Source organism: Nomascus leucogenys, chromosome 12 (assembly GCF_006542625.1).
Source record: "Nomascus leucogenys isolate Asia chromosome 12, Asia_NLE_v1, whole genome shotgun sequence".
NCBI classification, from domain to species: domain Eukaryota; kingdom Metazoa; phylum Chordata; class Mammalia; order Primates; family Hylobatidae; genus Nomascus; species Nomascus leucogenys.
In genome coordinates, this window is record NC_044392.1 from 89,891,407 (window position 1) to 89,918,908 (window position 27,502).

Genomic DNA, 27,502 nt, shown 5'->3' on the forward strand with positions numbered 1-27,502 from the left:
CATTGTGGCCACCAATAGGAGTCCACTCTCAGCTGAGGAATTCCTTAAGTCATTTGTGATGCTGGAGATGATAGCATGTAGCCATGCAAAATTTCACACTAGTGTATTGATTTATAGTGTTCTCTTTCCTCCAATATGAAACAATTTATTTCTTCTACACCTAGCTCAGCAAGGCATTCTGCGGATTACCTCATTAGTAATTATAACAGGCTTTATGGCTATAGTTTACTTTAAAAATGCTGAGCAGTATTAGAACAGTTATAAATCAATATTTCTTTTTGGTTGTCTTATGCCTTCCTATCTTAGAGAAGCTTTAGAATCAATTCATTAAGAAAATAATCATGAATTGAGTGTGTCACATCAATTAATTTGTGCATAGGTTCAAGAAACAAATATTGTTTTCATCCTACTGATGCTTCTAAGTAATGCAGAAAATGAAATAAAATTATATTGAAAAATATCACCATTGTTACTTCATTTGACTGAATATTTGATTTTAAGAATGCTCTAGCATATGTATCATTGATTATTTATTTCCACTCTGATAGTACTTCTGTGATCTTAATGTTTGATTTTAAACTTTTTCAATCCTTAGAGAATATTTAGTACATATGAGGGTACTGAAAAAGAGTATAAACTATTTTTCTTTGAATAATGTATCCCTTATGTGCACAAAACATCACATTTAATAAATGTTAAGCCAATATACAGATGGGTGGATGTACATTTAGAAAGAAGACTGGAGAGTATATATGTGAAAATATCAGCAATGGCAATTTCTGGATGATGGGAATATGAGTGATTTTTATTTTTCACCATGTACTTTTCTGAATCTTCCAAATATGAACAATTATTCCTTTTATAGCCAGAGAAACAAATATAGTTGATGATTTAAAGATGTGTACAGATTTGAGGGCTGATTATATCAATTGACTAACACTACCATTGTATACACGTAATAAAGCTTCACAAATTACAACTTTAGAAATCCATGATGAAAACCTGTCCACGTGAACATTCTGGGTAACCTTTTCCATTTAAAAAAAATCTTCATTTAAAAAATCAAATCAAATCTCCATTTTTAAGAATTTCATACATATGAGCCCTTAGTATTATTTGTTAATACGGCTTCATTCACCTTTATGATACTACTACTTAAGGTTGCATGGTATAGTGGTTAATTGCACAAACTCATTTAAATCCTGGCTCCACCTCTCAGTAAATATAAGACAAGTCTCTTCATCTGTAAAATGGAGGTGAAAAGAGAACCTACCTTATAGGTCTTTTGAGGATTAAATTGGTTAATGCTTGTAAAGTGCTATGGTAGTATTTGGCCTGACACCTAGAAATTTCTATATACGTGTTTGTTGAATGTAATAAATGTCCTGCCTTCTTTTCTTTTGTTATTAGGCCCACATAGAAAAGCCATCATTGGCCTCCGGGTCAGGCAAGAGATGGGAGGTGTTCAGAGCAGCAAACCCTACAAGATGCTGGAGGCCGTTCACAAGCAAGTGTCTGCTTGGAAAATAACGTGGGATAAGAACAATGAAATAATTTGACGAGGAAAGTATTGTGCTACATTGAATACTCATGTCACGAAATGTGCTTCTACATTGTGTAACTTACATGGTCAAATGACTGGTACATTTTATTCCTCTGCTAATTTGTTAATTCTGTTCCAAGAGGAAAGAGTCTAACATGACTTTTCAAAAACAAAAAAACAAAACAAAACAAAAACTCCAACTTAATTAGGCCTTTCTTACTTGATGTTCTCTTATTCTTGTAAGTTTTAGAAACAATGTATTTGCTTCAGAGAAGAAACCCATGTTAAAGCAGAATCCTTAGAAATTGTGGCCCATTTATACATACGTGCATTTTGCTTCTCCCGAGCTCTTAGCACATTTACTGCAATAGATTGCAAATGAGCTATTGGATGTTATATCCCAGGTGTGTGGCAGGAAAGCCTGTAGTATGTGAAATTTTCAAGGACCGAGTTCCTGTTTTGTGAAGGATGTTTCCTTCTTAGAACTGTGAACGATGGGGCTGAAAGCCAGTTTTGGGCTTCACCTGTTCCTTTCAGTTCCGCAGACGGGCAGGCAGAACTGAACTGTAAACACTTGTGAAGTAATTTGTTTTAAAAACACTTCATGATTTTGCTAGGAAGCCTCCAAGGATTCAGTTCCAGTTCTCTGGGAAGCAGAGCTGCCCTTACAACACTCTCCTCTCTCCTCACTCCCTCTCTCCGCTTACCCCAACCCTATCTCAAGTACTTTCATGGAGGAATCGTGCAGGTGGTTCCAAGCCCACGTGCTGCCGGGGAGGCGGTTTCCATGGCATTCAATGGAGCAGGCTATCATGTGGGGCTTGTGATTTTGGCAGCCAAGATTCTGCCTGAGGTTTGTTTCATATTCTTTAAATTTCATCTCATAATTTTCATAGTGATAGACTCAGAAAATATATCTCCTTCCTTTTCCTTTTCCTTTTTAGAGTCAGACTTAAGTTCATACCATTCCTTATTTTTAGACACCAATGTTTTCCCTCTCTTTTTTTCTACCCCAATATAGAAGCATAATGTCTTTTGAGACAGCATTTTATTGATTTGTCATTGTAATAGAATTTATCTACTTCAATCACCTGCAGATTTTAACTAGAGGAATTTGAACTTTTCCTAGCCTCTTTATACTTTGTCCAGAAGGAGCGTTTCCTTTCCTCCGGACTCTGAGCTGTGTGGAGTTGGCCCTTTGCAGTCGCCTTTGCTAGCCCTTTACAACTTCTGCTTTCTTGTCTGAACTCATGAGGAAGCCAAAGCTTCTTCCCAAAGAGATCGGCTTGAAGCCTTCTAACCAGACACGCAGGACCTTCCGGCTTCCACATACTTGAAACTTATTCTCTGTATGTTTCACAGTCTTAGCACTTGTTTCTCTTAGAGCTTAGCTACCTGTCATTCTTCCATTTGCCCAGGCTCCCTTTCAGAAATTCTTAGTTTTGTGGAGCCTATCAAGACCCTATTGAGAATATGATGGCTATGGACCTTCTTCCCAGAAAAATGCTCACTCATGTCTCTACAGGTGCCTCTACCTCTGCTAAGGAAGGAGTTCACACGTTATCTTTAAAGTATAAAGGATTCCAACAGAAATTTGCCACATGAGGAATATATCCAACCAGACTTAGAAAGTATACTGCTCACCTTTACATAAGAAAGAAATAAACGTAGTATTAGTTTCCTGAGGCTGCCATAACAAATTACCATATACTTGGTGGTGTAAAATAATACAGATTTATTCTCTCATAGTTCTGGAGGCCAGAGTCCAAATCAAGGTGTGGGCAGTATGCTACTTCCCAAGGACTCCAGGGGAGATTCTGTTTTTGCCTCTTCCAGCCTCTCATGCCTTCAGGGGCTCCTTGACTCGCAGCTGCATCACTCTAGTCTCTGCCTCTATGGCCACGTTGCTTCCTCCTCTTTCTGTCTGGCAGGTCTTCCCTGTGTGACTCTTATAAGGACACTGGTCACTGGATTTGGGTCCCACCTGGATAACCTTAAGACAAGATCCTCAAGATCCTTCATGACATCTACAAAGATCTTTTCTCCACATAAGGTCACATTTGCAGGTTCTGACAATGAAGGCATCGTCTCTGTTTTGAGACCCATTCAACCCAATACACCAAGTAAGAGGACAGTGAGCTTTTTAAGGGCAGCTCTTCTGGTGTATGTGGATCTTAGCTATACATAAGCTACTCTTGCCTTCAGATCTGGGGGATGCTACCATACCCCTCCTGGTTTGATCAGTTGTCACATAGATGTTTATAAAAGGGTAAAGAGCAGGGACTTTGGATGCAGATAGTACTAAGGTTTAGACTGGGCTCCACCAATTTCTGGTTGTGTGATCTCGAGCAAGTATTCTCTAAGCTTAAGCTCTCTTGTTTATGAAATGGGAATAATAATAATAACACCTACCTCACAGCACAGGGTAGCGAAGCATTAACTGAAATCATGCATGAGCTAGAATGCCTTTGGCTGCAAGTAACTGAATACCTAAGAGTGTCTTAAACAGAAAGGACATCGTGCTTGCTTCAGAAGTTTAAGAAGTAGGCTATCCCAGGATGGAATTGCTAATTCAGTGATGGCATCAGGACTCAGGCTCATTCCACCCTTTGCCCTGCCATCCTCAGTGTATGGTAATGTTTTCTCTATGGCCACAAAATGGGGGATAAAGCTCCTATTAAAGATGCTCTGGTGCCTTCTGCATGACAATCTCAGGGTCTTACTCTATTTTTCATGGGAAAGCTGACCTGTGATACTAAGAGTTCCAGGAAGGAGACTAGAAAATGGGATTTTGGAGCTGGATCACCCACTCCAATGAGCCTTTGTAATGCTGTAATCACGCAACTGTTAAAACTGTCTGCAGAGGTGAATTGGGATAAGATACTGGAGAAAGGAATACATTGGCAGGGGCAAAATCTCAAATGCTTGAGAGGTGTGGGGGAAATGGTTATTATAAGCACCATGGAATTTGAATGGGTGTCATTTATTATAAGCACCATGGAATTTGAATGGGTGTCATTAATAAATTAAGAAAGGCAGTGAAAAATTGAGGATGATTAATAACTAATATAAAGTAGGCATGAAAGCAAGAGGGCCTCCTTGGCAACATATAAAGACAGTATACATTTAGATGGCAGAAAAAGCTTAGGAGAGCCAGGTCTTAATTATTAGAATAGCAGAGCTCCAAGGAAAATTGAATTCTCCACCCTTGACAGCTCTGTCACACAAAGGTCAGGGTCCTGATTGATGCACTTGAAATCTTGAATCCTCAGCTTTACCTGAATTCTCTGGGCCTGCAGAACTGGCCTATTTCTCCTTGTTAAAAGCTAGCACTGCCCTTCTTGCTTGAAGACAATGCAGAAGCTTCTGCCTGCAAGGAAACACATGCCTCCTTGTGATATATCCCCACCTCCTGACCACCAGATCTATAAATAGGGTAAGTCACATCGTACACCAACTAGACACATGCTGGGCTTGTTAAGGAAGGAAGGAGACCACAGGCCAAAAAAGTGGCAAAGGCCTAGCCAACATGTATATAAAAGCTAGAAGATTATACATGGGTGCTAGATAAAACCCATCTAATTTTCAAATCAAGAAGCAAGAAAAGAAGCAGTTTCCATTCACATGGATGGACAGTTGCATACATTTATGGTCTTGCCCCAGGATGACATTAAATTTTCTAGCCTTTGTATATGGGACCAGGATCATTAGGACATTCCCTAGGACATTAAATTGGTCCATTATACCCATGAGACTATGTTAATTGGACTGAATGACCAAGAAGTGACACTTGTACTCTGGAGAATGGTAGATAAACCCATCAAAGGCCCACCACATTAGTGACATTTTTAGCAGTCTGGTGGTCTAGGACAAGGATTGGTGAAATCTGTCCCACCACTTGTTTTTGTAAATAAAGTTTTATTGGAACACAGCCATGCCCATTTGCATATATATTGCCTATGACTGTTTTCATGTTATAATGACAAAGTTAGTAGTTGAAACAAAGACTATTTGGTCCACAAAGCCTAAAACTTTTTACCCTTTGACCCTTTATAGGAAAAGTTTGCTGAGGGTATTATAGGACATCCCCTCCAAAATAAAGGACACATTATTGCACCTCAAGTTTTCTACCACTAGGAAGAAAGCACAGTGCTTGGTATTCTCTTTGGTTTTGGAAGACTCGTATTCCACACATGGTAATACTGCTCCAACACATTTACTGGGTGGCAAGGAAGGCTTCCAACTTTGTGTGGGGCGCAGAGAAGTAAAAGGCACTGGAGTAGGTCCAGACTGGGTACGAATATTCCTTCTGCTTGAACCATGTGAATCACCAAATTCTATGCTATTAGAGATGTCTCTGATTGGGGAAGATGCTGTGTGGGTCCATGAATGGACTAAAACACACAAGTATTTATTCTCTCAGTCAACAATAACAATCAACATAGAACACTTCTGTGACCAAATGTTTGGGGATTCCTCTCCACCAACAAGCAAGCAATCAATTCTGCAGCAGGCACCCTTTGACTGTCCTCTAATTCTGTTCTATTCTTACTCTATCTACCTAGAGATAGCATCAGATCCCACAGGTTAAGGAATTAATGCCCAAGACTGCCACCACTGCCCCACTCCATGCAGCTTTCAGACACCAATCTCAAGCTCCAGGTTGTTTTATCTGTGCTTTTGACCAACGGGCTATAAATCAGGGATCCCACACACACCCCTCCTTGGGTTAGATTAATTTTCTAGAGCAGCTCCTGAAACTCAGGGAAACACCTACTTACATTCAGCAATCTATTAAAAAGGATATTACAAAGGATACAGATGAAAAGATGCACATGGTTAGGTATGGGGGAAGAGGCACAGAGTTTCCATGTTCCCTCCAACCGCTGGGTGCACCATCCTCTAAGAGCCTCCATGGGTTCAGCTATTTGAAAGCTTTTCGAACCATGCCCTTTTGGGTTTTTATGGAGGCCCCACTACATAGGATTGATTGATTACATCATTGGCCATTGGTGATCAACTTAACCTTCAGTCTTTTCTCTTTCCCAGTGGTTGAGAGTGGACTGAAGGTCCCAACCCTCTAATCAAGCCTTGGTCTTTCCAGTGACCAGATGTCATCCTGAAGCTACCTAGGGACTGCTTGCCATCAGTCAATTATTAGCATACAAAAAGACATCACTTTAGAGATTCTAAGGATTTGAGGAGTTGTATGCCAGGAGATTGGGTGAAGACCAAATATATGTTTTACATATATCTGTATATGTAATATATACATATATTACATATACAAATATGCCAAGACCCAATGGGAAATTTACAACATAAACTCCCAAGGTTCTGGAGTAAGGCTATGCTATCTGTAGCAGAGAATCATTCACCATTTGAAAAATAGCTCCTGGTGTGTTACTGGGTTTTAGTAAACACTGAAGTCTGACCATGGAACTTCAACAGACTTTGTGGCCTGAGCTGCTCATCATAAGCTGGTTTCTATCAAACCCACCAAGTATTAGGGTCAGGCAGGCCCAGCAGCAATCCACAGCAAGATGGAAATGAGAGATCCAGGAGTAGGTATAGGTAGGGCTAGAGGGCATGAGAAAGGCACATGAGCAGGTGGCCCAGATCCCCATGTTATCCACTGCTGTTTCTCCAGTGCCTCTCACACTACGGCCATTAAGGAGAGGGCGGTTCTTATGACAGTGGTGAAGGAAAATCCTCCCAATGAATACAGTTTTAGGAAATACACCAAAGAATCATCTACTTTGTGTGTAATGTGTTTCTAGGTAATAATATATACAAACTTGTGGGCAGTGGCAATTGGCTTGGTTGGTTGGTTAGACACTTGGAATGAGAAAGATTAGGAGATTGGTCAGAGGAAAGGAGCTTGTAAATGGGGCTGTGTGGGTGGACATGAAATGTGAAGATTTTTACTTCGCATCTTAATGTCCGCCGAAGAGCATCAACCATGGATGAGACACTAAACAATCAAGCAGACAGATTGATTTTGCCAGTGGGTGTCAGTCGGCCTTTGTCATTGGCAATCCCAATGCTGGTACAAGGAACTCATGAATAGCCATGGTGGCAGGGGTAGAGGACATACATGGGCCCAAAAGCCAGGGATCTGGCTTTCCATTACTAATAATAATGGTTGCTAACAAATATCCAAACTTCCAGCAGTAGAGACCAATAATGAGGGAGACCTTGATATGGCACCTACTTGGCAGCAAGTTAAACATGTTGGGCCCCTTTTACTTTGAAAAGGTCAGTGATTAATCCTGACTAAAATGGATACATATTTTGGATATGGCTTTGTCTTTCCTGCCCACAGGGTCTCAGTCAGCACCACTATCCAAGGGCTTACAGAATTCCACATAACATCACTCAGACCAAGGGACAAAAAGACCCTCTTTAAAGTAAAGGCAAGCTGTAAGTGATCATATAGTCCTACCACATACTTTACTATCCCAAATCTGCTGGCCTGAGAGAGCGATGGAATAATCTCTTAAAGGCACAACTGAGATGTCAGCTTGGAGATAATACCCTGTGATGATAGGTTACTGTCCTCCAGGATGCAGTGCATTCCCTAAATACTTGGCTCTTGTATTGTGTTATGTCCGCAATAGGTAGAACACGTGGATCTGGTAACCAAGATGTAGAAATAGGAATGGTCCCACTTGCTATCACTCCCAGTGATCTACCAGGGAAAGCTTCCCCTACCCCCTGAACTCTAAGCTCTGATTGTGTAGAGGGCCTGTTCCTAGGGGGATACTTCTACCATGGAACACAGTGAGAGTGATTTAAATTTAAAGCTATAGGGTTATGCAATCAGCCAACTTGACAATTCTCAAGATAAAACAGCTGTTCCAGCTTACTGCACAGAGAGAACCATAATCAGACCAAAACTTTAGAACATTTATGAAAGGGAAATGACGTTGTAGAATGTGACAGTGCTGTGAGTTTTAATTGAATGGTGGAGGGGGCCAGTGACACATATAACTCAGATCATTGCATTTTTAGAAAATCATAGAAATTGAGTGCTGAAATAAACCTCTAATTGGACATGTTTATTTTAGTAGCAACTGAAGCAAGAGAGGTTAAGACTTGTACAAAGTCTTGCGGATATGTTAATGGCAGATCTGGGACCAGAACCCAGGTCTTCTGACCCCTAGTCCAGGATTCCCTGCATCCACCACTATGGATGCATAGCTCCACAGTTTTCCTTTTTAACTATGTGTGGATTAGGCCAATGTTAACTTACTTTGCATTCTGTATACACACCATATGGAAGGCTGATCAATAACCTGCAGGCATTCTGGTGGCAAGAAGTCACCTTAGCATTAAAAATTCATAATAGAAATTTGCCCAAATAGACAATCTGGCAGACTGGTGTCAACCTAATTGGCTCAAATTAATGAATGCAGCTCCACTCAGATTTTTTCAATTTTATTAACTTTTTTTTCTGTTTGTTTATGATCTACATATACCTTCATTAAAATCACAACAGTATCAGAGACCTCCCTTTCATTAGTCTCACAAAACCATTTTGAATGTCATTGAACACTCATTTTGGATTTGGGACAGGATCCATTTGGAATTCACCAATGCCTCAAACCAACTTCTCTAAGTCTTTGGGGACCAATAAAAACGTATATGCATTTTGCTTAGCACATTTCCCTTAACTCAACATAACAATTTTTCAAGGAGCTTAAATAATGCAAGTTTTTTTTTTTTTTGGTTTAGGTGACCTTTTGAAAACAAAGCATCTAGAACCACCCAATATCCATTTTCATCCACCTATAAAAATAATTTTGTTTTTTAGCAGTATTAGGATGCATCCAGTCAGCAGTATTTAGGTTCAGCATACATTAATTAATTCTGTGACAGTACTGAGCTTGAAGTGGAATGAGATCATAGTAATAAAACTATATTTGTAATGCACTTTTAATGTAATACAAACAACTGTACAGTGTACTTTCATTCAGTCCTCCATCAACTTATGAGACTGGTACTATAGAAGAACTGCCAGCTTCTCCAAAGTATCCACCCTCCTGTCCTTGTTTATCTGGATACTTGGCTTCCTGAAATAAAGACTACAGTTCCAACCTCCCCTACAGCTAGGTATCGCCAAATGACTAAGTTCTTATTAAAGGGATGTCAGGGAAAGAGATAAGTGTAGTTTCTCATACGAGGTGTCCTTCTTTACCTCTTTTTCTTGGCTGGAATGCAGTTGTGATAACTGAAGCCCAAGCAGCCACGTTGGACTACATAGGGAACTATGTGTTGAGGATGGTGGAGCCACACAAGAGGAATGAGACCCAGCCATTATGTAGCAGCCCTGTCATCCATGAACTGCTTGCCTTCAACTCATATGCATCATAGAGAATTTCTATCTTAAGTCACTGTTATTTTTACCAACTAAAACTAATCCTGAATGATACACTTGAGGTACATTGTCCTAATTGAGGTGTGCAGTAAGTATGAAATACACACTGGATTTCAAAGGCAAATGAAAAGATTTTATAAATCATCAATAATTTTTGCATTGATTATATATTAAAACTATAATATTTGGATACATTGGCTTAAAATTATATTATTTAAATTATTTTTTCCAGGGTCACCTTTCCAAATGTGACTACTGGAAAATTTTAATTTGTATAAATGGCTCACATTCTGTTTCTGTTGGGCACTGCTAGGCTGGTGCTGCTGCACTCTGTTTCTGCATCTGCACTAGAGAATAGATGAAGTTCCTGAGGCTAAGAGGAGCCATACGACTTACCCAAGTTCCCATGTCAAGTAAATGGCGGGACTGGATTCAAGCTCAAGTCTATCTGGTGCAACCTCAGTGACCACCCACTACCTTCTGTGTATCTCAACTGGTGTCGTTGGGTTCAGGTATAGCAGACAGAATACTACCCCAAACACTAATTATTATAGGCAGAAACTGCTGGTGGCTTGGAGTTTTACTGACTTTCACTCAAAATGTGCTTATAATCTGATGAATTCTATAGTATTATTCCCAAATCACATATTCCCCAGCACATAAAAATAGAATGTAATCATTGAAAAAAGCTATGAAACACAATTTGCTGAATGCTTCCGCTGCCTTTGATTCAGAAAGAAGACATTTAATTTGGAAAACTTTGCCACAGATATCCAGTGACAGAGCTGGAGGCCCTCATGGCAAAACTTTCCTTGGTTGCTTTATCTCACTTTGCTGGAAGCTTAAGTCCTGTAACCCCTCTGACTAAAGATGCCCCATGGATGGTGCCTGGGTAATAACATCAAACATTTTGCAGCATATTTCCCTTTATCTGGTTGAGTCAGGCATCCTCTGCAGGTAACGAGTATGTTCAGTATTATTTACACCTTTACTTACCCTTTTTCCACTTCTTTAAAAAAGGTGGTAGGTTGGCTTTTGTATTTGTTCTGTGGAAGAGGGGCACAGTTTCTATTTGGAAATGGCCTGGCATCCCCAGCTTTCTTGATTTCTCCCTGAAGACAGTTGTGGACAGGAACACTCTGACTTAACTGAAGTGCAGGGACATCAACTTGCTTTAGCCACAAGATCCTCCATTATTATGCTCCAGTGCTAGGCTAGACACAATTCTTCCTTGGGGTTCACCACCTCCAAGGGATTCTAAGATGTAAGACAGCCACACTCACCAAATGAACTTGGATGCGATCATTTTAATCTTCTTCTTGCTGTATAGTACTGCCATGACTGGCTAGAAATGGTACCCAGACTCCTTAATTGCCCATGGAACTACAGCGTGAAACTAACGAGCTGTTCATTAATGCATCCATTGCTCGCTCTCTCCTTCCTGTGGCTTCTGTTCCTGGTTTAGAAGCAGAATTAACAAGTTTTCTCCTAAGAGGCATATCTGTCCTGCAGCAGTCAGCTCTTTGAACATTTAACTTCATCTTCCAAATCATTTCAAAAAACACTTAATGGCTCTGGGCCCAGACCTGACCCCTGCAGATCCCATTTACAAGGACTGTCAAAGACAGATGAATCACCACCAGTAAGTCCTTTTTGCATTTGGCTTCCAAATATGGGAGTGGCTGGGCAACTGTGGGTCATTAGACTTTTGCAAATTAAATTCCCCCAAAGATATATTTCACTAATGCAACTGAAGGACAGTGTGTGTCCCTGACTGCAGATGCTAATCTCAGAGGGACAAAAACCTGTATTCGGCCGGTGCGGTGGCTCACGCCTATAATCCCAGCACTTTGGGAGGCCGAGGCAGGTGGATCACGCAGTCAGGAGTTCAAGACCAGCCTGGCCAAGATGGTAAAACCCTGTCTCTACTAAAAATACAAAAATCAGCCGGGTGTGGTAGCGGGTGCCTGTAATCCCAGCTACTCGGGAGGCTGAGGCAGAGAATTGCTTGGACCTGGGAGGCGGAGGTTGCAGTGAGCTGAGATCGTGCCACTGCACTCCAGCCTGGGCAACAGAGGGAGACTCCGTCTCAAACAAACAACAAAAACAAACAAACAAAGAACCACCCTGTATTCACGTAGGATATTTGTTGAGGACAGAAAGAAAAGACTGCTACCCATTGGCCTTTTTTTCCTCATATTGATCATGCCCACTAGGTATAAAAAATGATGCTCAAATCTGCTGCACGTTCCACTGCCCACTGCGATATGCTACCTTGTTTTCTTTTCAGTTGAATCTATTTGCAATTTTCAATTCCTGAATGAACTCACTGTTTTCCTGTTTTTTGTTTTAGATCGGGTTGGGTGTGTGTTTGGGGGGGGGGTGTCTAAAATTGATGTCTCAATTGCCTTCAGGGGCCCATTAACTTAAGTGTGAAGTTGCTGGTTTTAAGACATTGGGGAATGGAAGAGTAAGAAATTGGAGTTTTCGGCCTCACTAGAAGTGTGTAAATGTGGTTTTTAAAGCACACACATACTGCATTGGCCAAAGTAAAACATGTACTGAAAAGTGGCCAGTTTGTGACCTCACCTTTAAATCAATTCATGCAATCTCCTCTGCAGAGTCTGAATCAGAGGTTCAAATGTGGGGGTGGCGGGGAGTAGCAATTACTTTCTTAAATTCCTTCTGATGCTGATATCCTGTCTGCTTCTCTGGTTGAGAATAATCAAATTCAACATTAGCCAATTCTCATATAAACCTTCACCATTAAATATATTGCCATCAGGGCACATCACAGCCATGAAGTGCTTCCCCTCACAGCACATGTGTCTGCTACTCATTGCAGATCTAGATCACATGAATAGAAATCCAGTGTGATCTGAAAAGAAATCAGACGTCTCTGGTTTTTACAGCCGTCTGGAGACAAAGGCTGCCTACCTGCTGAATTTCAAGTACTTCCAGCCTCTCTTTTTGGCCTATTTTGATCACATTGGTTTTCCTCTAAATAGAGGAAGATGAAATCACCTTGAGCTACTGCCAAGGTGTGCAGGCCTGCCTGTCCTAGGCCTTTATGCTGACTGTAGGGAAGGCAGACTATCTTTAAATTGCTAATTTCGCCTGAAAGCTCTTATCAGAGACTGGGGGATGATTTTATGCTTTTCTGTTTGTTTTTCGATTCCCCTCGCCCCCAAGTACTCATAGAGCAGTCCAAATCTGAGGTTTAGTTGACTTAGTTGAACGCAAGTTCGAATCTCGAGAAAAATACCACCAAAGAAACCTTTAGTGTCATTTGCTATGAGTGTTTAGTGGTCAGCTGACATTGGTAACAGCAAGTTGTCCCTCAATATCCTTTATCTACAGAATAATGGAACTTTGAATTTTAATTGGGCTCATGGTTTCCAATAAAAACATGAAATATTCCAAGTAATGTGATTGACTTCCAGTCCACAAGATATGAAAGGAAGTAGTATGTACAATTTCTTGGAAGTATCCTTAAAGGAAGGTCTGTTCCTTTCCCCTTTCTTCTCCCCACTGGTTGGAATTCAAATGATGATGGCAAAGAGGCAGCATCTATTTATGAAATGGTTCTGGGAATGGATGTCATGCATGATGGAAAAAAACATAGGTGGAAACTGTGTACCTACCATCATGTAGGGCCACACCACCTCTGGCCCCCCTATCTGGACATTTACATGAGAGGGAAGTAGGTGTCTATCTAGTTTATTAATTGGTGGGGGTGGGAGAGACAATTTCCATCGCTCACAACCAAACCTATTCCAAACGACCACAGAAGGTATCAGGTGGGTGCACAAAAGTAGGGCTCAGAAATACCTCATACTATCCCTTTGAGGTAGAGACGGGTCAAACATCATCAGATTTTACAGCAGGACACTCCTTCACAGAGGTTTTCATCAAGATCCTCATTCCATCTTCCTTCTGCTTGATCCAGGAATCCCTTCTTTCCTACCCAGGTCTCCGGCAGCTGCAGTTGTCACCTTTTGTCTCCATCACTCCTCACAACACTTAACTATATATTTTGCCTTTTACTTGTGTTTTCTGTCTTAGGTAGACTGTGGGAACTTGGAGATTTAAAAAAATGTCTCTTTTGTAACCACTTTTCCCACTTACAGTGAAAACAAAGCATTACTTAAATTTCAGATACTCCGTACGCTCTATAATTGAATTAATTTGGAATGCATTTTTAAACCCACCTACTATCTATACCACTTCCTGTGTTTTTTTCACTGTCATCTTCAGACTTTCTGTTCTTTCAAGAAATTATCTCCACAGGGGACTGAATTATGATATTCTCTAAAATAGGAACTCTTAACTTGAGGAGGAGGAAGAGGGAAATTATGAGTCCACCAACTCTCTGCAAGTTTTGTATGTGGAAATGTGAGCTTTTGTCTGCAGAGAAAGTCAGTAGCTTTTATTAGAATTTCAAAAAAATCATGACCCCCACTGGCCTACAGCAAACAAAAAAATCTTTGGCTAAAATAATACCTAAAATTGGGGACGAGAGAAGAAATGAGATCTACTTGAATGATTCACTTTAAAAAGAAGATAAATCCACACATAGATTTGTATAATTTCTACCTCTAAAGTTTTTTCCCAAAAAAATGCTTAATTTTCTTTCCCTGGTTTCCAGGAGATCTTAATCCTTAATCCCAGCTGAAGAAGCAACCAAACAGAAAAGATCAAAGATACACTGGCAATAAACTGAAGCAATGCTTTATTGCAACCACAAAGCACCAATTCAACAAGGCGTTGACACACAGAGATTGAACAAATGTCTCTTTGAACAGAGATGTAGCAAGCCCACTTTTTCCAAGCTCTTAAAAACAAGTACTTAACCCAGGAACTGAACAAAGCATAGGACAATTAAAAAAAATTACACCATCATGAAGGAATATATATAAAAATATTCTGTACTAGTAACAAGGCTTTTTGACCTGTAACTCTCGGCAAATTTCTTCAAAAACAAATTATTATAAATAAAACCATGAAGTTAAAAAAAATCCTTTCTTCAGAAACAAAGAACCAATGTAAAAGAAAATCTATGCAGAAAATATCATTACCCCATTTGAAAGCTAGCTGAATATGGATGGGTATCCTCAGTACACAATGGCGCTTCTCTTTTCAGAGCTATGATTCTGCTCCTGAAGGGGCCATGATGCATGTTCATTTCAAACACTGCAGCATATCCCAATAAAACCTTAATAAGGTCAAGTGGAGAACCCTCTATAAAAAAGGGTGTCGGCAATTCCATCCAAGTAACACAAGCTCTAAGGAGCAGAGGAATTCAAGGGAGACAGCAATCCCTTTCTTCTTTCTCCCCCTCCCCAAATTTTCTTGTTTTACTCATCTTAAGTCTGTAACCAAAAGACTGTCATTCAATTAAATTCTTTTTTAAAAGATTTTGGGAAAGCAATCTATAAAGAGATGAGGAAAATCCTTATGATTTCAAAGCCTTTGTGGGGAGGAGTGTCTAATCGTGTCAAAGATCATTCTATTTGGCAAAATCCATGAGGAAAACCACCCTGTGCGCATCTTGTCCTTGCTCCTCCTGGCTGATTTCAGGTGAGCTGATGAATTGCCTGGTCTATCCAATAGGATAACGTTTCATTTGATTGAAATTCTTTACATATACACATGTATGTATTCTGTTTACAAAGTTTCATTACATGAAACTAAATTATGTCATTATGTACTTTTTGAGGTCGAAGACCTCAATTTGACTGTACTATGAAGAGTTGTTCTTTAAATGCTTTGTCTGCAGAGGTTTTACATGATATTCGTAGATTTTCAGAGCAGGCCCCAATTTTAACTGAAGTCCTGTCAACACATCATTTCTTGTCATCAATAGCAGGGATTTTCCATCAATTTCCTATAATGGAAGCAGAAGGTAAAGCCAACATGTGAGTCCAAAAGCTTAAGGATAATGAAGAAAAAAGGAAGTTCAGATGTAAAAGTCACACCAATTGTGCCCAAGCTGAAAACATTACATTTGTAGTAGTGCCAAAATGGAAAAAATGCAATCCTCTATTTTTATCTTACATCTTTTAGCTACATTTTGGCATTAAATACAATCCATAGCTGATCTTGCTTTCAAGATCCTATCACAAACATCACATCTTAAAAAACAGATAGCAAGCTTACTGCATGTACCTTAAGGATCAAAGATGTTGCTTCTGAAAAGAATAATGACACTTTCCATTTATAAAGTCTATTAAAGTTTATGCAGAATTTTCCACGAACTTAATTTCTAAAACAACTCTGTAAATTAGAATGGGCAGAGATGCTCATCTCTATTTTACAGGCAAGCCAAGGATCAAACAAGAAGTTCACCCTCTAAGATCAAGAAGTTAGGAAAGGGGTGCATAGAATTTGAACTCTCGTATACCTGCAGCCAAAGCCAATGTTCTTTTTATAATCCCCCTCTGCTTCTCTTGATACTTAAATATATGTTTTTTAGATGGTCCTATGGGACTAGAGTCTTAGGTTTCCTGGAGTCTTCACAATTGCAACATTCGGCATTAGAAAAATGACTCACCCTCTGGGAGACTTTCCTGCCCTTTAAAGGGGGAACCATCCTGCCTCAACCCAAAAATCAACCTCTCCAAGATGAGTTCCCCTACCACACTCCCTCTCAATGGATCCTCAAACTTCCAAATAAGGTAGTGAGGGGTAGGGCCTTGCCAGCTGAAAATCCCTTCCCTGTTCTGCTCAGAGTACATTCCCTGCACCCTTAGGCACAGAGTCAGGTACACTGCACTCCAGGTATTCTGGAGAGACTACAAAGCTTTGGGGTGAAATAAAAACAGGCTTCTCACAAAAGAGATGGGGATCCCAAATATACAAAGTGGTTTGAAACTTTTGGAAAGGAAGCACTGAGAAGAACACTGAATGCCACATTATTTTTGTAATTGTTTGCTATGGGGACCTTACGTCTCTTAAGAACCTGAGCTGGTTCCTAGGTGACTTGGATTCAAGAGTTAAACCAGCTGTGCATGGTCGGTGAGTCACGACATTTCTGTTCATGGTTATACCCACATACTTCTGTACCTACCTCCTCCACTGACCGACAGACATGGGGACACCGTGTGTAGCTGCAACTACGTAAAACGGACTCCCTCCCACACCATCCCCAGTGCGACTCCTCCAACTCTCATGTGCCTTGCTTGCCAGGCTGGGAAGAAAATGTGCTTTGAGTTCCTGAGAGTGTGGGAGAAATAGCAGCAGGCTAGGCGGCTGAAGAAACACCCACTTTGTGACCTTAGGCAAGTCCCCTCTCTTCTCTTCCCTCCTTGGCGGGGTTTCTGACAAGATTCTATGAGAAACCGCTCTTGCAGATGCTCCCTGAGCTATGAGTTATACAATCACTTGTCATTATTATCCCTTCCATCATTCTCGACAGGACCAGGTCCTCATTTTACTTGTCAACCACCTAATATGAACCAGAGCAGAACAAGGAATTACTTCTACCTGGTCTATGGTGGTTTTGAGTTTGGGAAATCTTTATTCTGTCAGCTACCAGAACACAAAATGTCTCGCATTAATTTGTGAGAGACTATAACATTAAAAAGCAGCTGATTCATAGTACAAAGAGCAGAAAATTCCTTAAGGACACAGGAATTGACTCAATAATCCTACAGTACTTTGCTTCCTATTTAGGCTAGTAGTAATCCTAGAGATTGCTGATGAGTGAAACCTGCATGTCTGAGAGTTGGGAGAGGAGCCTCTGGCCCCTGGAAACCACAGTAGCCGTGCTGAAGACACTATGAGGTCAGAGACCAAATTAGATGTGACCTTAAAGCTCATGCTGTGTCTTGCACACTGGCTCGGAATGTTTGACTGAACGGTAAAGCCCTCCTACCCTCCGTCTTTCCTCGGCTGTTGTGTGCTCACACTTCACTTACTACATGTTTTAAACAGGCATCAGGAAGAGATGACACTGCTTTCATTTCTATACACCAAGAAAACTTCCTCGACTAACTCAAAGTGAATTTTTAAAAAATCTTTGCTGGCAAAAAGTCCTTTGACAACTCAGCATTTCTGTCAAAAGCCAAGTATGCCTGTGAAAAATGCTGAAATTTGGATTTTACTTAAGACATAATGGAAAAATCATGTTTCATGCTTCAATCTGATTTTCCCTTTGTTCAGTAGACACACTGCAGTTCACCTCAGACCAGGGTTGGTAAAAGAAAGCTCCATCTGGAAATCCTCATTTTAGAAATGTTGAAATAAATATAGTTAATTCATACATACAACCAAACATTCCTCTTAAACCCTGACTAGAGCAGCTCAAAGGAATGAGAGTGGAATAGAGAATAATGGAAATGAAGCTTACGGTCAGGCAAACCGCAATCTGAATCCTGTCTCCACAGACTGCTATGTGACCCTGGGTAGGGGACTTAACTGCCCTGAGCCTCAGTTTCCTCTCACCTTAAGATGGAAATAAACCAGTAAAGGACTTTAGAGATTAGAAATGATGGATGAAAGCACCGCACACGGTGCCTGACATGTAGGAGGTTCTCAATGACTACTAAGTGGAAATGGATAGGCTTTGAAAGAAATGGGATGTGTTCTGATTCCAAATCCACCTTCTGCTTCCTTTCTGCCAGTGTGCTCCCCTTTGCCAGGAAGATGTAGGCATATTCCTATTTAGGCTCAGAAAATGTACTGAGATTAAAAAGTTCAAAGACTACATAAAACATTTGTTTCATAAAAATTGTATACACAGGAAAGTTCCTTGATTAAGAAAGCTAATAATTTGATACATAATGTCCATGGGATGCAAGTGAAATCCAAATTCTACCAATAGTATGCTGTACTACAATGAGCTTGGGACTGGAAACTGGAAGACAGGTTCTAATGCAGACTTTATCAGTAACTTTCTGCAAGGAAAAACTCCTCTGGATCCCAGTCTGTGTATTAATATAAATGAAGTGGTTGGAGTGTGACCAATTCCAGCTAAACAAAACCAAGATTTTGCATGTACATCATGATGAAGTCCAAAACAAAAAGATATTTCACATCTTGGGAATTGTGTGTTAACTGATAATCATTTGTTAGTGTCAGTAAAACTTTTACATTGATTGTGTCTTTATGTAAAAGTAACCTTCAGGTTCCCGTTGGGAAATAAAAAATGTTTACATACTTATTAAGTTCCAGCAAGTACTCATGCATGGAAGTAAAGTTCCGAGATGATAGGTTTAAACGTCCAATGAGGGCAAGAATCTAGATTTAAAAATAAATGAGTAGGATTCATAGATATTATAGCTCACTAGCTAAGACACTACTTTATTGCTTATTAGTGGGGCCTGGGGCACATTACTGAATTTTTCTAAGCCTCATTTTCTTATCTATGTGATGGGGGAAAGTAACTACTATGTTTCACTGCTGAAAGTATTATTGAGATAACTTTTGTGAAGTAGAATTCCTGACATGCACTGATCACTCAATAAATGCTAGTTATTGAAAAAAACATATAAAAGCTGGGTGTGGTGGTACATGCCTGTAGTCTCAGCTACTTCAGCGGCTGAGGTGGGAGGATTGCTTGAGCCCAGGAATTCAAGGCCAACCTGGGCAACACAGTGAGACCCTATCTCTAAAAAATTAAAATTAAAAAGTATGTATAAATTTTAAAAGCATATAAAGATCTCAACTCATTTACTTTTCACTCATTCTCTCTGCCAGCATTAATCTATACCTAGGTAACTCTGAATTGAAGCTATTTGTGATATGGTCCATGGGAAATGTATAGGAAGAAAGAATAGGTGGGAATAGAAGCAGCAAAGAGAAAAGAGCCTGGGAAGAGAAAAAGAGTAGCCATCAAGACAGGCAACTAGGCAATTGCAAGGTAGGGCAGGAAAAAAATATTGAAGAGAAGTCAATGGAATTTATGAAGGTAGGGCTCTGTGCTGACTGGGAAGGCCATATTTGTGGTGGTGGCCTCTACTGTTCCAGATGGTGCATAAGGGAAACGAGGCTTAATTTAGAATCAGAAGACGGGATGGATGCTCTAGTCTGCTACTTACTAGGTTCTTATGCAACATCTGGCACATTATTCCCCTCCTCTGTGAAATGAGAGGTTTGAACTAAGCTGACCTCTGTCCTTCCTAGTTGAACACATTCTAAATACCAATTCAGTCTTTCATAAGCATCAAAACACCGCAGCCTCATATGAAAATCTCCCTGTTAAAGAACACAGCGGCTGGCAACTTCTTACCAATGATGTGGAAGAATCTCATGAAACAGTCTTTCTTTTTCTGCTTCATTCTTCCCCCTCACATCTTACAGCACTTTCTTTGTAACAACTCTCTCGCCATTTACTGTCTGGCTAAAAGTGGTGACCAGTCTGAAGTTTCTCATTCTGCTGCTTACAAAGGGTTCAAATATCTCAGAGGTAGAGGTACATGCTCTGGAGCCCAGAGATACAAAAGTGGAAAATCCTTTATCCAATATAGGAGTCACATCAAAGATGGAGGAGTGCAATCTCCTGGCTTTACCCACAGGCCAATGGAAAAATCATCTCCTGAGAATCCCGAGAATGCATAGTTCCTCCTCCAAGTGTTTTTTGTCTCTGCCATCTCCTCTGTTTCCCTTTTGGTTTGGTTCCTTCTGGACTTGTCATACTCATTTCATTTCTCGGCATCAGACAAGACCTCATAGGCCTCTTGCTACTTGTTTGAATTTCTCCTCAGATGCCTCTTTGCTCCCTGGGTCCTTGTCTGGGTGTACCTGCAGAGCCAACTGGTGATAAGCCTTCTTACTGTCAGGGGAGGAAGCATTTTGAGGCGCACCTAGTACTTTGTAGTGATTCACGTTTCTTTAAACAGCCTTTCCCCACCAAGACAGGGTTTATTTTCGGAAGACTTTCCATGTAAGGTTGGAAAGGAAGATGGTGAACTATTCAAGTTTACACCAAGGCCTTTTGAATACTATCACAAGGCTCTTGGGATGAAGTGTCTTCCGGAGAGAAGTTCCTCTTTGTTGTATGGATCCTTCACATGCCTCCACCCCCGCCCCACCCCCTGTCAGCCGCTCCTTGTGGGTGGAGTGACTATGAGCTCAACATTCTCAGCCAATGACTCTTAGCTGATGGCTGTGCTTGCCTTGCCTTTCTATCGGTGGGAAATTTAGAGTGGATAATATACACTTTGGGGAGGCTTCACCTTATTTAAAAATCAACATTGAGCAGCTTATTCAGAGAGAAACTATTTGTGTGGCTCAAAAGTCTTTATTTCATTTGTTGAAGTAACAGTCACAAGCAAAATGGCTTTTGCACTTACATCGGACACAAAATCCATTTTGGCTCACTGTAAGGGCTAATGCTTTCAGTGACTTCATGAGTATTTCCTAGTGTTATTTAATATTTTCTGCTGGCATAAGGTAGGTGATAAAGGGTCTGTATTACAAAAAAACAACAACAACAACAACAAAAAAACCTGAAACACACTTCTGATGAAGGAAAATAAGTAAGACCCATTTTATCAAATGAGAAAACTGGGTCATAGAGATGAAACTAGGCAGGCTTTTTAAAATAATAGATTTACAAAATATAACTAGAATTGAAGACTTCCCATATATTGTCAAATAAGTCTTCTTCAGTTGATTAAAATTTTTTTTAATTTAAATTTAAATTTTATTTTAAGTACATGTGCAGGATGTGCAGGTTTGTTACATAGGTAAATGTGTGCCATGGTGGTTTGTTGCACTATCAACCTATCACCTAGGTATTAAGCCCAGCATGCATTAGCTATTTTTCCTAATGCTCTACCTTTCCCCCACCCCACCCCTGACAGGCCCCAGTGTGTGTTGTTCCCCTCCCTGTGTCCATATGTTCTCATTCTTCAGCTCCCACTTACAAGTGAGAACATGCAGTGTTTGGTTTTCTATTCTTGCATTAGTTTGCTGAGGATAATGGCTTCCAGCTCCATCCATGTCCCTGCAAATGACATGGTCTCATTCCTTTTCAGGGCTTCACAGCATTCCATGGTGTCTATGTACCACATTTTCTTTATCCAGTCTATCATTGATGGGCATTTGGGTTAATTCCATGTCTTTGCTATTGTGAATAGTGCTGCAATGAACAGACATGTGCATGTATCTTCGTGATAGAATGATTTATATTCCTTTGGGTATATACCCAGTAATGGGATTGATGGATCAAATGGTATTTCTGACTCTAGATCTTTGAGGAATTGCCACACTGTCTTCCAAAATGGTTGAACTAATTTACATTCACACCAACAGTGTAAAAGCATTCTTATTTCTCCACAACCTTGCCAGCATCTGTTGTTTCTTGACTTTTTAATAATTGCCATTCTGTCTGGTATAAGATGGTATCTCATTGTGGTTTTGATTTGCATTTCTCTAATCATCTGTGATGTTGAGTTTTTTTTGTGTTTGTTGGCTGCACTAATGTCTTCTTTTGAGAAGTGTCTTTTCATGTCCTTTGCCCACTTTTTAATGGGGTTGTTTGTTTTCTTCTTGTAAATTTGTTTAAATTCCTTGTAGATTCTGGATATTAGACCTTTGTCAGATGGATAGATTGCAAAATTTTTCTCCCACTCTATAGGTTACCTGTTCACTCTGGTGATAGTTTCTTTTGCTGTGCAGAAGCTCTTTTGTTTAATTAGATCCCACTTGTCAATTTTTGCTTTTGTTGCAATTGCTTTTGATGTTTTTGTCATGAAATGTTTGCCCATGCCTATGTCCTGAATACTATTGCCTAGATTTTCTTCTAGGGTTTTTATAGTTTGGGGTTTTACATTTAAGGTTTTAATCCATCTTGAGTTAAGTTTGTATAAGGTGTAAGGAAGGGGTCTAGTTTCAGTTTTCTGCATGTGGCTGGCCAGTTCTCCCAGCACCATTTATTAACTGGAGAATCCTTTCCCCATTGCTTGTTTTTGTCAGGTTTGTCAAAGATCAGATGATTGTAGATGTGTGGTCTTATTTATGAGTTCTCCATTCTGTTTCATTGGTCTAGGTGTCTGTTTTTATACCAATACCACACTGTTTTGGTTACTGTGGCCTTATAGTATAGTTTTAAGTCTGGTAGCATGATGCCTCCAGCTTTGTTCTTTTTGCTGAGGATTGTCTTGGCTATATGAGCTTTCTTTGATGTTGTTGTTCCATCTGAATTTTAAAATAGTTTCTTGTAATTCTGTGAAGGATCTTTCAATGTTAGCCTTTTCAAAATTTATCTCTGGACTTAAGAACTAAACTGAGCAGCAGCATCAAAACAACAAATGCTTTTAAAAAGGGAGCTGCTGGTTGCCCTTTTTGCAGGACACACAACTACAGATTTCCCAGGCTTCTTTGAAACTTAGTGTGGTCATGTGACTAAGCTCTGGCCAATGAGATGGGAAGGGATGATGCATGCCTCTTTCAGGCCCATAAAACTACCTGCACAGGCCTCTTGCTCTTTTTCCTTATGCTAACTTACGTCAATGCCCAGATGATCTTGAAAGCTATTTAACTGATAACAAGGCCTCCTTCACCTGAGTCTTTGAATGACAGTGAAGCAGAAAATCCCCACCAGCTACCTTGGACTATCTGTATGAGCAAGAAATAAAATTCTACTATAATTAAGCCATTATATACTACTTGTCATATCTGTTGGTCTACTTTAATACACCAACCATTTCTACAATTTCCCCTTCACTTTTACAACCTCTTCTTATCACATCATCAACCAAAAGAGTCCTATCTCTGCAACACTGAAAGCCCAATATCCTGTTCTGTCTGTCACTCCTCACTCTCATTAAACCCACTTTTTCATGTCAATTCACTTTCTCCAGGGTTATCAGTCCCTTTCTGACTCCTCTTTCGTACCAAGTCTGAACCCAATGATTGACCAGAGAGCCATTCTTTTATTAGCCCTCTAAAGTAGCCCTCTTAAGCCATTAGCTTTTTGCAGTGTCCATCCCACAAATCCCCCATCCAGGATGAGTCCAGCAATCCAGCTTCTCTAATTCCTCTACCTAGTGCAGCTGGGGAAAAAAATTCAAGAAACCATGAAGATGAAACACTACACATTTGCAGTGTACTAATCTCAGCTGGCCAGTAGAATACCTCAACTGTTCTTTTGTTACCCTTGGTCATCTCCCACTTCCATTCCCCTTGGTGGCCGTTCTTAACCTTCACTGCTCTCCTCCAGTTCCTTATTAAATCTCTACCAATCCCCATCTACCCCAAGCAGAGGAGCTTGACTCTTGTTTACCTAAGGAAATAGAGGCTGTAAGGAACTCTGTTAATGTCCATGAAGACAAAGTGTATTAGTTAGGGTTCTCCAGAGAAACAGAACCAATGAGATACTGGTTGGATATGACCAACCTGCATGCTGGCAAAACAGGAAAGCTAATGGTGTAATTCAGTCCAAGTCTGAAAGACTGAGAATGGGAGGGTGAGGTGGGGCTTATGATATAAGTCCAGTCAGAGTCTGAAGGCCTGAGAACCAGAAGCTCTGATTTCCAAGGGAAGGAGACGATGGCTGTCTCAGGTCAAACAGAGTGATTTACCCTTTCTCCGCATTTTTGTTCTATTAGGGCCATCATGGGATTAGGTGATGTTCACCCACATCAGTTAGGGCCATCTTCTTTATCCAGCCTACTGATTCAACTACTACTCTCCTTCACAAACACTCCCACAGACACACCCAGAAATAATGCTTTACCAGCCATCTGGGCCTCTCTTCGCCCAGTCAAGATGACACGTTAACCATCACATAAGGACAATCTTATTTATATCTGTACACAACTTCACCTATGCCACCAACTCAGAGGAGGAGAACTCTGTCTTGTTTGGTGCTAATTACTTAATATTTTTTAAAATAAAATACTTGAATATTTTATTTACCAAATTGAATCATGACATATATTATGGCTGGTATTACATTTTAAAATCTTTATTGGGATAAAATGCTTGTAACACGAAATATGACATTTTAACCATTTTTAAGTATATAGTCACATTGATTACATTTATAGTGTTATGCAATTATTGCTGCCATCTATTTTAAAAACACTTCCAACATTTCAAAAAGAAATTATCCACCCATTACTTAATAACTCCCTACTCCCCCAAGCCTCTGGTAACCTCTAATCTCGTTGTATCTCTATGAATTTGTCTATTTTAGATATTTCATGTAAGTGGAATTATGCAATATTTGTCTGGCTTATTTCATTTAACATGTTTTCAAGGTTTATCCGTGTTGTAGCACATATCAGAACTTCATTCATTTTTACGGTTGAATAATATTCCATTATATGTATACAGCACATTTTAAAAATCAATTCATCTGTTCATGGACACTCGGGATGTTTCCACCTTTGGTTACTGTGAACAATGCTGTAATAACCACAGCAGAAGTACAAGTATCTGTTTAATTCCCTCTTTTCAATTCTTTTGGGTAGAATTGCTGGGTCCTAAAAGACCCAGCTTAAGTTTTTGAGAATCTACCAAATTATTTTCCACAACAGATGAACCATTTTATAGTTCTACCAGCAATGCTTAAGTTTTTGAGAATCTACCAAATTATTTTCCACAACAGATGCACCATTTTATAGTTCTACCAGCAATGTACAAAGAAATTTCTCCACATCCTTGCTCCTCCATATTCTTTTGATCTCATCCCTTTCTATATCCTCAGGGAGTTTGCTTCACTTAACTTTCCTCAATTTATTTCAATTTTAATCTGTCCAATTCTTTTAGCTACTTTCCTGGATGTGAGTAAGTCTGGATGTCTCCTCTCTTAGAAGAGAACTCTCTTGCCTACATGACTCTCCAGTTGCTGCTTCTCCCTTACTGGCCTGCCTCCCACTCACTCCTCAACTTGGAGAGAAAGTTCCTCCCCAGCTGATGTGTGTGCACCCTGACATGCTGCTGTGGCTGCTGGCATGCACGAGCAAGCACAGATCCCGTTGCCACTGCCCCAATGAAACTCTGTGGCCAGCACCCCCCATCGGAGTGTTGTGGCCAGCAGATAGGGAATACCTCGACCCCTCCAGTAAAGCAGGTTGCTAACCACAAGAGGCCAGAGAACAAAGCTGTGGCCCAGTACCAACCCCCCCAGAGTTACAGCATGCAGCCCAGAAGTGCCAAGCTGAGCCTTGTCCCCCTAAAATCTTGCAGAAATGAAGCCAATCACCTTATACCACAATCAAAGCCTGAAGGGCATTAAAGAAGGGCAAAACAAACACATCCAAAGGACAGCAATTTCAAAGACTGAAGAAGAATGAGCCCACAGAGACAAAACACACACACACACACACACACACACACACACACACACACACAAAAAAAAAAAAAAAAAAAAACCTAGTGCAATAACTCTGGCAACTCAAAAAGTCAGAGTGTCTTCTTGTCTCCAAATGACTGTACTAGTTCCCCAATAATTGTTCTTAACCAGACTGAAATGGCTGAAATGACAGACATATAAGTCAGAATATAGATAGGCATGAAGATGATTGAGATTCAAGAGAAAGTTAAAACACAATCCAAGGAATCTAAGGTATATATGGGAGCTGAAAGATGAAATGGTCATTTTAAGAAAGAATCAAACTGATCTGGCAGAGCTGAAAAACTTACTTCAAGAGTTTCAAAATACAATCTCAGCAGAATAGATCAAGCTGCAGAAAGATTCTCAGAGCTTGAAGACTGGCTGATGTGCTTTGGCTGTGATCCCACCCAAATCTCGTCTTGAATTCCCACATGTTGTGGGAGGGGCCCAGTGGGAGGTAATTTAATCATGGGGGCAGGTCTTTCCCATGCTGTTCTCAGGATAGTGAATAAGTCTCAGGAGATCTAATGGTTTTAAAAAGAGGAGTTCCCAGCCAGGCACAGTGGCTCATGCCTGTAATCCCAGCACTTTGGGAGGCCAAGGCAGGTGGATCACCTGAGGTCAGGAGTTCGAGACCAGCCTGGCCAACATGGTGAAACCCTGTCTCTACTAAAAATACAAAAATTAGCTGGGTGTGATGGCAGGCACATGTAATCCTAGCTACTCGGGAAGCTGAGGCAGGAGAATCACTTGAACCCGGGAGGTGGAGGTTGGAGTGAGCTGAGATCACGCCATTGCACTCCAGCCTGGGTGACAGAGTGAGACTCTGTCTTAAAAAAAAAAAAAAAAGAGATGAGTTCCCCTGTACAAGCTCTCTCTCTTTCTGCCTGCTGCCATCCACATAAGATGTGACTTGCTCCTCCTTGCCTTCCTCCATGATTGTGAGGCCTCCCCAGCCATGTGGAACTGTAAGTCCAATTAAACCTCTTTTCTTTTGTACATTGCCCAGTCTTGGATATATCTTTATTAGCAGTGTGAAATGGACTACTATAGTAAATTGGTACCAGTAGAGTGGGGCATTGCTGAAAAGATACACAAAAATGTGGAAGTGACTTTGGAACTGGGTAACAGGCAGAGGTTGGAACAGTTTGGAGGGCTCAGAAGAAGACAGGAAAATGTGGGAAAGTTTGGAACTTCCTAGAGACTTGTTGAATGACTTTGACAAAAATGCTGATAGTGATATGAACAATAAAGTATAGGCTGAGGTGGTCTCAGATGGAGATGAGGAACT

At 40.4% G+C, this 27,502-nt stretch overlaps 1 protein-coding gene across 3 annotated transcripts in view; it reads right to left on the reverse strand.

The window, feature by feature from the left end:
• Positions 1-14,638: 14,638 nt before the first annotated feature.
• SAMD13 (sterile alpha motif domain containing 13) overlaps positions 14,639-27,502 on the reverse strand; it is a 58,570-nt gene continuing 45,706 nt past the window's right edge. For all 3 annotated transcript variants that reach the window (XM_030823451.1, XM_003260260.1, XM_003260259.1), the window contains exon 4: positions 14,639-15,810. In XM_030823451.1, the coding sequence (XP_030679311.1) occupies positions 15,667-15,810 (144 nt within the window). In that variant the 3' untranslated portion in view covers positions 14,639-15,666. The remainder of the gene's footprint in view (positions 15,811-27,502) is intronic.